This window comes from Aotus nancymaae, unplaced genomic scaffold (assembly GCF_030222135.1).
Source record: "Aotus nancymaae isolate 86718 unplaced genomic scaffold, 86718_ANA_hifiasm-v0.15.2.pri h1tg000029l, whole genome shotgun sequence".
Classification (NCBI taxonomy): domain Eukaryota; kingdom Metazoa; phylum Chordata; class Mammalia; order Primates; family Aotidae; genus Aotus; species Aotus nancymaae.
In genome coordinates, this window is record NW_026988442.1 from 46281644 (window position 1) to 46294291 (window position 12648).

General features: G+C 32.7%; 1 protein-coding gene across 2 annotated transcripts in view; it reads left to right on the plus strand.

The window, feature by feature from the left end:
* The window catches only part of SCN9A (sodium voltage-gated channel alpha subunit 9), a 108530-nt gene that overhangs the window by 84679 nt on the left and 11203 nt on the right, over positions 1–12648 (plus strand). For both annotated transcript variants that reach the window (XM_012440613.2, XM_012440614.2), the window contains exons 24-25: positions 8470–8574; positions 8753–9023. In XM_012440613.2, the coding sequence (XP_012296036.2) occupies positions 8470–8574; positions 8753–9023 (376 nt within the window). The remainder of the gene's footprint in view (positions 1–8469; positions 8575–8752; positions 9024–12648) is intronic.

Sequence of the window (12648 nt, forward strand, 5' to 3'; positions counted from 1 at the left end):
AGGTAGTATGGACATTAGAATTAGATTATTTGGGGTAGTATGGACATTTTAACAATATTAATTCTTCTAACACATGAACATGATGAACTATGTTCATCAGGAATATTGGCCTGCAGTTTTCTTTTCTGGTAGTATACTCTTCTGGCTTTCATATCAGTGTAATACTGGCCTCATAAAATGAGTTTGACTTCCTCTTCAATTTTTTGGAAGAGTCTGAGAAGAATTCATATTACTACTTTAAATAGAATTCATCAGTGATGTTTACCAGTCCCAGGTTTTTTGTTTGTTTTGATAGGAGACTTAGTTTATTACTGATCTATTTTCTTTATTCAGTATTGGTTTGTTCAGATGTAATATTTATTGCTGATTTAGTCTTGGTGGGTTGCGTGTTTCTAAGGATTAGTTCATTTCTTCTAGGTTATTCAATTTGATTGTGTAGTTGTTCACAGTAACACTTTATGATTATTGTATTTGTGCTATCAGTTTTAGTCTCCTTTCATTTCTGATATGGTTTGTCTTTTTCCCCTTTTTATTCTGGCTAAAGGTTTGTCAATTTTATCTTTTCAAAAAAAACAACTTTTTAGTATCTGTTTTATTTGTTTATCCTTATCTTTGTTATTTTCTTTCTTCTGCAGAGTTTGGGGTATTTTGTTTCTCTTCTAATTCTCTAAGATGTAATATTACGGTTTTTTTTTTTTGAGAATATTCCTTCTTTCTTTAATGTGGGCATTTATTCCTATAGATCTTTTTCTCAGGGCTTCTTTTTCTACATTCTATACTATTTGGTATATTGTGTTTCCATTTTCGTTGGTCTCAAAATATTTTCCATTTTTCCATTTAATTTCCTCTTTGACCCATTGTCTGTTCAGGAGCATGTTGTTTAATTTTCACATCATTATGAATTGTTCAAGATTCTTCCTCTTACTGACTTCTAGTTTCATAAAAAGGTACTCAATATAATTTCAATCTTCTTAAATTTGTTAAAACTTGTTTTGTGGCCTAACGTGATCTATGCTGGAGAATGTTTCATGTGATTTGAGAAGAATATGTATTTTGTTGCTGTTGGATGAACTGTTCTACAAATTGGACTAAGGTGTAGTTCAAGCCTTCCACTAATGAGAAACTGCAGAAATTATGTCAGGAGCAAGCCAGAGAAGAAGCCACCCTCCTTTTCTTGGTGGTAGAGACTTTCAACCTCTTTTAAAAGAAAGATTGTAGGGTTGGGATTGTCTCTGGAGCAAGTCAGGAAGGAAGGCATGGGGAAAGCTATTCCTCTTGTTTAGGCTGAAGAAGGTTTATTCTTCATTTGCTATGTAGGTTTCCAGATTCTTCAGGTGGCCAGAACCACAGGGAGCAGCTGGAAAACATGCAGCCTAATGGTTTCCATAGGGAAGTTGGAAGATAGTCTGATTGCAAGAATTAAAGGTTCTAAGAGTACTCAGGCAGTTCTTTGCACTTGAGAGAAAACTCAGATGCCTTATCTCTGCCATTCCTCAAGCAAGATAATCTAAAAGCCAAGCTCTGTGGCAGGGACTATAAAAGTTGAGTTCTATGAAATGGAAAACTAAGGCAATTATGAAGATGATTTTGTAATATAATATCTTCTCTCTCTCTACTCTAGCAAAAGCATTTTCTAGAAATAAATACATTTCTTCAAATTAAAAAAAAAAAGTAGGGTTCTGTATGTGTGCTATAGCTACCCTTGGGAAGTAGCTGCAAATGGAGTTTTCTTCCTCAATGTAAGGCATTGTGCTCGGGGTAGGGTTAGTGTAGGAGTGTCCTTCTGCTTTTTCTACCCATTTTGATATGGATATTTTCTGTCCTCTGGTGTGTAGAAGTTTTTCTACTGGATTCTAGCTTCCTCTGGAGAGAATTTTTTTTAACCACAGGTCCTGCAGGGCTAACTGTGACACTTAAGCATCCTTAATTTTGGTATCCCTTGGGATTCTGGAACTATGACCCTGTAGATACTAAAGGACAACTGTCCTTTAAAGCCCCATCGCTCTCTTGGTTACCATTTATACAGAACATATCTTTTTTTATCCATGTTTATGTAGATGTTTACTTGATATGTCTGTGGGAAAAAAAATGTCATGAGCCTCCTATTCCATGATGTCGCTGAAGTTGCTCTCTTCAAAACCTGTAATTTTTTTTTTCTTACAGTGTCTTTGTTTGGCTTGGGTATGAGAGTAATGCTGGCCTCATAAAATGATTTTGGAAGTGTTCTCTCCTCTTGAAATTTTTAAGACAGTTTGAGAAGAATTAATGTTGATTCTTCTTTAAGTGTTTGATTAGACTTCTCCAGTGAAGCCATCTGGTCCTGTACATTTCTTTGTTGGGAGTTGTTATTACTGGTTCAGTTTGTCTATTCAGTTACTCTATTTCCTTTCAGTCTTGGTAGGTTGTATGTTTTTTGGAATTTACCTGTTTCTTCTAAGTTATCCAATTTGTTGGTGTATAATTGTTCATAGTAGTCTTTTTGATCCTTCTTATTCCCATAAAATTAGTTTTAATTTCTCCTCTTTCATTTCTGATTTTAAATATTTGAGTCTTCTTTTTCCTTAGTTATCCTAGCTAAGGATTTGTCTATTTTATCTTTTGAAAAAACCAACTTCTATTTTTGTTGACTTTTTCTATTGCTTTTCCATTCTCTATTTCACTTACTTAGCTCTAATATTTATTTCCTTCTTTTTGCTAACTTTGGGTTTTATTCTTTTTCTAATTCCTAGACATGTAAATCTATATTGTTTATATGAGATCTTTCTTTTTGTATTGTACACATGTATCACTATAAGATTTGCTCTTATTACTGCTTTTGCTGCATCTCAAAATTTTAGAAATTGTGTTTCCAATTTGTTTGTCTCAAGATACTTTAAAATTTTCCTATTGATTTTTTTCTTTGACCCATTGTTTTTCAAGAGACTGTTGTTTAATTTCCACATATTCGTGAATTGTTTAGTTTTCCTCTGTTACTGATTTCTAGTTGTATTCCTTTGTTGTCACAAAAGGTATCTGGTATGGTCTCAAACTTCTTACCATTGTCAAAACTAACTTCATGACCCAATAAATGATCTATTCTGAAGAATATTCTGTGTGCACTTGAAAAGATTGTGTATTATGCTGCTATTGGGTAGCATATTCTGTGTGTTTGATCCATCTGGTGTATAGCATTGTTCAAATCCACAATTTATAGATTGCATTTCTGGCTGCTCTGTTCATTATTGCAAGTGGGGTATTGATGTATCCTACTGTTATTGTATTGCCATATGTTTATCTCTTTAGATCTGTCAATGATTGCTTTATGTATTTACATGCTTTGAAGATGGGTGCACATATATTTATAATTGTTATATCTTGATGAGTTAACTCTATTATCTTATTTAATGATATAGTTTGTCTCTTGTGACAGTTTGTTGTTGTTGTTGTTGTTTTTTGTTTTTTACTTAAAGTCTATTTTGGCTGATACAATTACAGTCAGTACTGTGTCTGTGGGTTGTACATCTGTAGATTCAACCAATGCTGATTGATAACATTGTATTCATGGAATGAAACCCAAAGATACAAAGGGCTGAATTATTTTTATCCACAGGTCCTGCAGGGCTGATGGTGGGACTTAAACATCCTCAATTTGGGTATCCCTGGGGGTTCTGGAACCATGACCCTGTAGATACTAAAGGACAACTGTATAGCCCCATTGCTTTCTTTTGGTTACCATTTGTACAGAATATGTCTTTTTTATCAACTAACTTTCAAACTATGCTTTCTTAAATCTGGAATGAGTATCTAGAGACAGCATATAACTAGATCTTGTTTTTATAAATCTATGCGACCATTGTACATCTTTTGATTGGGAAGTTTAACCCATTTGTATTTGAAGTAATCATTGATAGGTAAGGACTTACTATTGTCTTTTTGTTAAATTTTTCTGTTTCATAATTCCTTTATCTTTTTCTCTCTTTACTGTCTTCTTTTATGATTGCTTGATATTTTTTCATGATATGCTATGATTTCTCTTTTTAAATTCTATATTTGTATGTATTTTCCTTGTGGTTATCATGAGGCAATCACAAATATGTTTTTTGTTGTGTTGTGTTGTGTTTTTAGACAGAGTCTGACTCTGTCACCCAGCTGGAGTGCAGTGGTGCTATCTCAGCTCAATTCTCCTGCCTCAGCCTCATGAGTAGCTGGGATTACAGGTGCATGCCACCACGCCCGGCTAATTCTTGTATTTTTAGTAGAGGCAGGGTTTCACCATATTGGTCAGGCTGGTCTAGAACTCCTGACCTCATGATCTGCCCACTTCAGCTTCCCAAAATGCTGGGATTACAGGTGTGAGCCACATTGCCTGGCCCCACAACTATCTTATCGTTATAACAGTCTATTTTAAGCTGATAACTTCAATCAAATACCAAAAATCTTCACTTTTAATATATCCCTCACACTTTTTGTTATAGATGTCACAATTTACATCTTTTAATGTGTATCTACCAACAGTTTTGTAATATTAGTTATTCTTAATTATTTTGCCATTTAACTTTTATATTAGAATTATAAATGATTTATATAATACTATTAGAGTATTACAGTACTCTCTATTTGTCTATGTATTTACCTTTATTAGATTTGCACTTTCATATGCTCTTGAGATGCTGCTTATCACCCTTTTGCTTCAATTTGAAAAACTCACTATAGCATTTCCTTTAAGTCTAGTGGTGATGAACTCCCTCAGCATTTGCTTGTATGGGGAAGTCTTTATCCTTCCTTAATTTTGAAGGACAGTTTTTCGAATACATCATTTCATTTGTCCTTTTAAAGTTTCGGCTGAGAAATCTGCTGTTAATTTTATGAGGGCTCTTTTGTACATGACAATTCAGTTTTCTCTTGCTGCTTTCAAAATTCTCTTTCACTTTTGGCAGTTTGATATTATGTCTCAGTGGAGACTTCTTTAGATTTGTCCATTTAGGATTCTTTGACTTTCCTGAATTTAGATGTTCATTTCTCTCCCTAGATTTGAACATATTTTAGCCATTAAAAAAATGTTACACTTCTGTCTTCTCTCACTGTGATTTCATAATGTATATATTATTTCACTTAATGATGTCCCATAAGTCTTCACTCATTTTTCTTATTTCTTCTTGCTCCACTGACTGGATAATTTCAAATGATCTATCTTTAGGTTTGTTGATTCTTTCTCCAGTTTGATCAAGTCTGCTATTGAGCACCTCTAGTTAATTTTTTAGTTCAGTTACTGTATTTTTTAGTTCCAGAGTTTCTATTGACATTTCATTTTTTGTTTTATGTTTCTTCATTGACATCCTCGTTTTGTTCATGTATCATTTTCATGATTTTGTTTAGTTATCTATCTCTGTTCAATGGTGCTTTGCTAAACTTTATTAAGGTAATTATTTTAAATTCTTTTTTAGGCAATTTATAAACCTCTATTTCCTTAGGGTCAGTCACTGGAGATTTCTTTTATTCCTATGTGTTGTTTCCCTAATTCTTTGTGTTCCTTGTGCTTTGCATTGGTGGCTGTGCATCTGAAGAACAGCCACCTGTCAGCCATTTGACACAATGTCACAAATGACACAAAATACTCACCAGTATTTATGGACTGACTTTGACAGGGAAAGACCTTTGCCAGTCAGCCTGGCTACAGATACTGGAAGCCCTCAAACAGCTAACCTACCTTCCCCTTTTCCTGTTTGTAGCTATGTCAATTGTTCTAATTATACTGCTTCTTTCAGTGCTCCGTATGAAACAAGAGTGAAACTGGCTCCTAGTGTAGCACACTGAAAGGCAAGGACATTTAATATACTTCACTCCTCTCCCTCCCTTGAAAGTGGTATCTTGATGCAGATGAATAAATTAGCCCCTAGAAAGGATGGATAAATTGTTTCAAGCCAAGTAATAGGATACTGGCACAGTCAGGATTGAAATGTCTGTTTTATTTAAAAGCCCATATCATTTTCACAGTGCAATGTTGTCACTTACTGCTTTTTAACTTCAATAATTTGATCAAAGCTTATGACTCTACCAACTACCCATACCTTTTTCTCATAACCAACCCTGTTTTACTAGATTTTCCAGCTATTCATCATCCTTATAAGTACTTTTTTCATCTCTAATAGTTTCATGTGAAATTAGTTGTCAATAATAATAAAACATACTACTGAAGATTAGAACAAAAGTTATCAATGAGTTCAAGTTATATAAAGGAAGATTACATAATATAGTTATACAAATGACTATTATATATTGAGCAACTATAAGTTAATTTTAACAATAACCCCTTTCATTAACCTTATCAGGAAAGTTAATAACAACACCAGTAATAGTAACTAAAATTTGATGAAGATTTACCATGTGCCAGACATTATGCTAAGTGTTTTTCATGCATTACCTCAATTTATCTTCTCAGCAAACACAAATGAGGTGATTACTCTTATAATGATGAGTTGATTTTACTTAAAGAATTAAGGAACTTACCCAAGGACAAAAGACAGGATTTGAAAAAAGATGATCTGACACCAGAAGTAAAGTCTTTACTACTGTGTAATACAACCTCAATGTAGATTGTAACATAGAAAAAGATTAGCCTAACTTAGGGAATACCTTCTACCTGGGTTTTAAAGGGATGCATTTTGTACAAGGCCTATATAAGCTATAGGAAAACAAAACAACCACACAAGTTTCTCTATTGAAGTAATTCATTATCTCCTCTTAGTTTTATCCCGCTCTTCATCATATTGACAACCAGGGTATCATTAGGGGAAAACAAAATCTACTAATTTGATTTTCGCCTGCAAGTCAGAGTTTTCTCCTCAGTTTTTGGCCAACTTCTGTTATGTTCTCAGCATGCTATAATATTCAGTCCCCATCAATGAGCAATAAAGGATCTAGGCTTCTCTTGACATTGACATGAAGTCTCTCTCATGTCTTGCCAGTAAGTTAGATGAATATAAAAATTACATAAAGACTGTATATTAACTAGAGGAAAGCTGAATTAAAACACTCTAAGGCAGCCAGATGTGGTGGCTCACATCTGTTATCCCAGCACTTTGGGAGGCCAAGGCAGGCAGATCACTTGAAGTTAGGAGTTCTAAACCAGACCAACCAACATGGCAAAACCCTGTCTCTACTAAAAATACAAAAATTAACCAGGTGTGGTGTCATGCACCTGTAATCCCAGCTACTTTGGAGGCTGAGACATGAGAATCACTTGAACCCAGGAGGTGAAGGTTGCAATGAGCTGAGATGGTCCCATTGCACCCTCACCTATGCCTCAGAGCAAGACTCCATCAACAACAGTAGCAGCAACAACAAATATACTGTAAGGCAGAAAGGGAGCTCTGGTTAACATTAGGTATTTGATGAATGAGAAAATGCAATATAATGGGAAGCTTCTCATTCAACAGCAAACAAAATTTTAAAAAATTAAATAAGAGGAAGCTGAATATTACCAAATCCAAGAGAATAAAGGGAAACTGTAACAAGATCATCTTTCATTCCAGGACTCTACAAGTTAAGTAAGGATCTAGGAACCATAAATCCTTGAAAATAAATTCTTAATCATATGCATTAGAGTAATTTATGCTGTGACTAAAAAAGGTGAAATTATAGACTACTATAGAATATACATAAATATGTAAAAATTACAGATAATTTAAGAAATTAGCAGATAACAAAGGGAACAACCAAAGCTTGTAGCCTCCTTTGTGAGATTTAGGCTTTTCCAGTCAAAAACTTCATTTAGATGTTAGGTTTTTACTATTGAATTTTAAAAGTTATAATTTCTTTTACATAATCAGTTGGAAAGTCCTTCAGTTAGGGTCTGATAATTCATAACTTATTCAGTACCTAGAACTCTATCAAGTATAATGTTCACATTCAATAAAGTGTTTATGTTGAAATCCTTTACTTAAAGAGGTAGTCAAAGAGTTTCTTGAAATAGAGATATCAAAATGTATATTATCTTTTTATTTTATATCCAATTTTTTCTGTTAAAAGAATAACGGTATATTAAAATGAATATAAAATTAATACAATTTTGGTTATGGTTTGTTGCCCCCATTCTTTATAAAAAGTTCCAAATATTAGCCAAATCATCAAAGAAAATATTCATTACTTTTAATTCTTATAACTTTTCTTATTACATTTGTTATTTAGCAATAAAATTTGTAGCAAGACAGCTATCAGATAAAAAAAGACGCAAGTACACAGTTTTAAACAACACTGGTTAGCACACCAAAAGAAAATTGAGCCAATCCTTATTATATGCACATTGAACTGTGCTTGGAGACCCATGTATCTACACATATGTAATTATTTAAGATATTATTTTATGTATAGCTACCATGAACATAATACATTTTATTTCTATATTAAAACATTTTAACCTTTCTTAATGATCTATAGAAAAATCTAGACAATGATTCTGGTTTTAACTATTTTTATTTTTTGTGTTTTTACCTTGGAGGTCAAGACATCTTTATGACAGAAGAACAGAAGAAATACTATAATGCAATGAAAAAGTTGGGGTCGAAGAAGCCACAAAAGCCAATTCCTCGACCAGGGGTAAAAGAAAAAATATATGTGTGTGTGTGTGTGTGTGTGTGTGTGTGTGTGTGTGTGTACATCTTTAGCATATAGATTTTCAAATTATTTCTAATTCATTTTTAATGCTCATCATTAATTTCTAGATACTACTCTAAAAATTTACGCTGCATTCAATATTTTTCTTGCTTCTTTGCAGAACAAATTCCAAGGATGTATATTTGACCTAGTGACTAATCAAGCATTTGATATTTCTATCATGGTTCTTATCTGTCTCAACATGGTAACAATGATGGTAGAAAAGGAGGATCAAAGTAAATATATGACTGGTGTTTTAAATTGGATAAATGTGGTTTTTATAATCCTTTTCACTGGAGAGTGTGCACTAAAACTGATTTCCCTCAGACACTACTACTTCACTGTAGGATGGAATATTTTTGATTTTGTGGTTGTGATTATCTCCATCGTAGGTAAGACCATTTATTATTCAGATTTTATTTTTTGAGTAAAGCTAAATTTCACTTATGCTCAAGAAAGTCTCTGAATTATTGAATGCAAATTTACTCTTAAGTCTGTATAATGAAAGAATGAAAAAAACCTTAAAAACAAAAATATCTGTCTATCATATCACAGTGTTTCTGAGTTTACACGATAGGCGTCAAAGCCAAATGTTTCTATCTGTAAGGAGGAAATTATACTTGTTGGCATTTAGTTTCTAATATTATCTTTGCAAAGCTAGTTACCATGTTTATATATAGTGGTGTCTTGGAAAACCAATGTTTAATCTGAAAACACTACTGATTTTAGTACATGTGAGACTTGTCATTTGATTAATGATAGTATTAGTAGCCAGAATACCTGTGAATTTATGAAAATTCTTCCAGAATTTAAAGTGAAGTTAAGGTCTCTAGAAATGCCAGTTTTATTTTTTAAGGTTTAATACTTCACAAGTGTATAAAATGTCAATCATTCCTCAGCCAGCCATGGTCATGTCTGTGAATAATAGCACATGATTTTATACTTCCTACACATTCATTACCATGGCTGTTTTTCTGTCCTATTTCTTTTCCATTATTTTCACACAACTTACAAATTATTTTAGGGTTGTATTTCTTTTTAGAATTAAAAAATTTTTAAGGAGAGATTATAGAGATTATTTGCTACAAATTTAATCAATAGGTTATCAATCTGGAAAGGTAAAATGTTGCATACAACTGAGTGCCACATAACAGAATCAGCATTTAAAAATCAATATTTTTTGAAAAGATTATTTTCCCAAGAAGTGGTACCAAAATTAACATATAAGAAAATGAATTAAAATTTAGGTGAGAATTTCACACTAACAATAATAATTCTGAAAGCATTTCCATTAAGTCAAGAAGAAAAAAAGAGTATCCCTGTATTAGCTCTGTTTTTTAATAGTGTTGGCCAGTGCAATTAGATAAGAAAACAAAGAGGTACATATATCCAAACAATGGAGCAAATATCATATAATCATCTTCTTCATATAATGAACTTCTTCATATAATGAATGACTTTCATATAATGAAAAAGAATCAACTAAAAGGAGATTCAATTAGAATTCAAAAGGTACAAATTTTAAATTACATGTACCAACACTAATAAATTAGAAAATCTTATTCACTATTGAAGTAAAAGTAAAGTAAAATATCTAATAACTTTATCATATGAATTCTGAAGAAAACTTTAGAATATAAATGAAAGCTGAAATAATTGAAAGGATTATCATGTAGATAAGCTTCTCTCCTTGAAGAGGTCCAAACCTGCACATTCTGCACATATACCCCAGAAATTAAAGTATAATAAATAATTTTTTAAAGAAGATAAGCTTCTTTCATTTTAATTAAGACTTTTTTATTTATTAATCTATAAATTTAATGAAAATATCAATGAGTCTTTTTATGTAGTAGGGGTAATAAATTGACAGTTTAAGTCTAAATGATTCTACATTCATTTGGAAGAAAATTAGGGTGATGAAAGGTGACTTATTCTGCTAGATATTAAGACTTATAATATTGATGTTAAGTAAAACTGTTCAAATATAATAGCTCAATGTATTTGAATAGAGTCAAAATTAATCTTTAATGTATAATTAGTAACTTACTGAGTGAAAAGATCACATGAATCAAAGTCTAAAGTTAAAAAAAAAGGATTCTAGTAGGAAATACGTGGAAATAGATAACAATCATATACTCTAATAGCTCTTTCTATTCATAACACAAATTTGTAAGAAAAAAAGAAAGAAAGAAATGACCACATAAAAAAACAAAATATTCTTTGGGGGAAAATTCATCATAAAAGATTGAAAGACAAAAAGTAGGGGATATGTTTATGTAACAGATAAGGCCAAGAAAAGATCAATACTTTAAATAGAAAACTGTTCTTATAAATTAATAAGAAAATAATAAAAATCCCAATAGACACATGGGCAAATACCAAACTAGGTCAAAAACAGAAGTTGAAAATAACCAATAAAGATACAAAATAACAAAAAAAAAGAAAAATTATGGATTATTTTCCCAAAAATGCAAATAAATTCAAATAGTATACGTTTTGAAATGTCATAAAGACTTTTTGGTAAAAAAAAAACTATAAAGAAGAATGTAGTACTTATTATAGTAATATATGTATATTACTACATATATAATGTACAGTAATATATACTTATATATTATATGGTAATACATATTATATATGTAGTATTATATATATATATTACTATATATTACTATATATAGTAATATATAGTATTTTATATAAATAGCAATATATAATATATATTACAATATATAATATATAATATAAATATGTATATAATATATATTTATTTCTACTGTTGACCCAAGTTCCAGTAATATATATATTATCTATGTATATTATATATAATATATATTATCTATTATATATAACCTATATATATAATCCATCATATATAATCTATTATATATAATAGAAAATATATATATTATATGTTACATTATATATTATATATGTTATAACATTATATATGTTACATATAATATACAATATATATCATAATATATAATACATATATGACATATTATATATAATATATAATATATACATTGTGTATACTATATATATAATATATATTATAAATAATATATTTATGTATTTATATACAAATATATATATTATAAATAATATATTTGATGGGAAGATCCAAGATGGCCAGTTAGGAGCAGCTCCGGATCGCAGCTCCCAGTGAAAGTGCAGACGGTAAGTGGACGCCACATTTCCAGACGGATTTTTATTGCCCACAGACCAGGAGATTCCCAGGCGGAGGAGCCCCATGGGTTGCCAGCACAGCTGTTTTGGCCAGCACGGCTGTTTTGCCTGCTCCCCAGCGTGGCGGTTCCCAGTTCAGAGTGAACGGAACTGGGTCCCCTCGTAGCCAGCAAGGAGAGCTCCGGGAAGCTCCGAGAAGGCAGAGTCGCTCATTCCTCTGATTAAAAAAAAAAAAAGGGGGACTGAAACAGGGAGCCAGGCCAGGAGATTCCCAGGCAAAAAAGTGCCACAAATCTCGGAGCCACTGTTTCAGCTGGCGTAGTGGGTCGCCGCACAGGAAATCACACAGATCCCGGCACCTTTCCAACAGGCGACCAGAATACCTGGGAGAGAGCCAACCATTCAACTAAAAAACAAAAGGTTCTGAGGCAGGGAGCCAGGTGATTAGGCTCGACTGGTCCCACCCCCACAAAAACAAAAACAAAAACAAAAACAAAAAAACAGCAATTGGAAACGCTCTGGGTTGAGAGTTTCACAACAAGCACAGCTGAACCCGGGATGGTCCAGCTCTGTGGGGGGGGCGTCTGCCATTACCGAGGCACTCCACCACTACGGAGGCAGTCCGCCATTGCTGAGGCAGCCTGCCATTGCTGAGGCAGCCTGCTGTTGCCGAGGCAACCCGCCATTACAGAGAGAGTCCGTCATTACAGAGGTGGGCCACCATTGCCAAGGCAGTCCTAACTACACCCATATAAACAGGACTGCAGGGAAGTTCACACGGCAGCTGGGCAGAGCCCACAGAAGCTCAGCAAAGCCTCTGCAGGC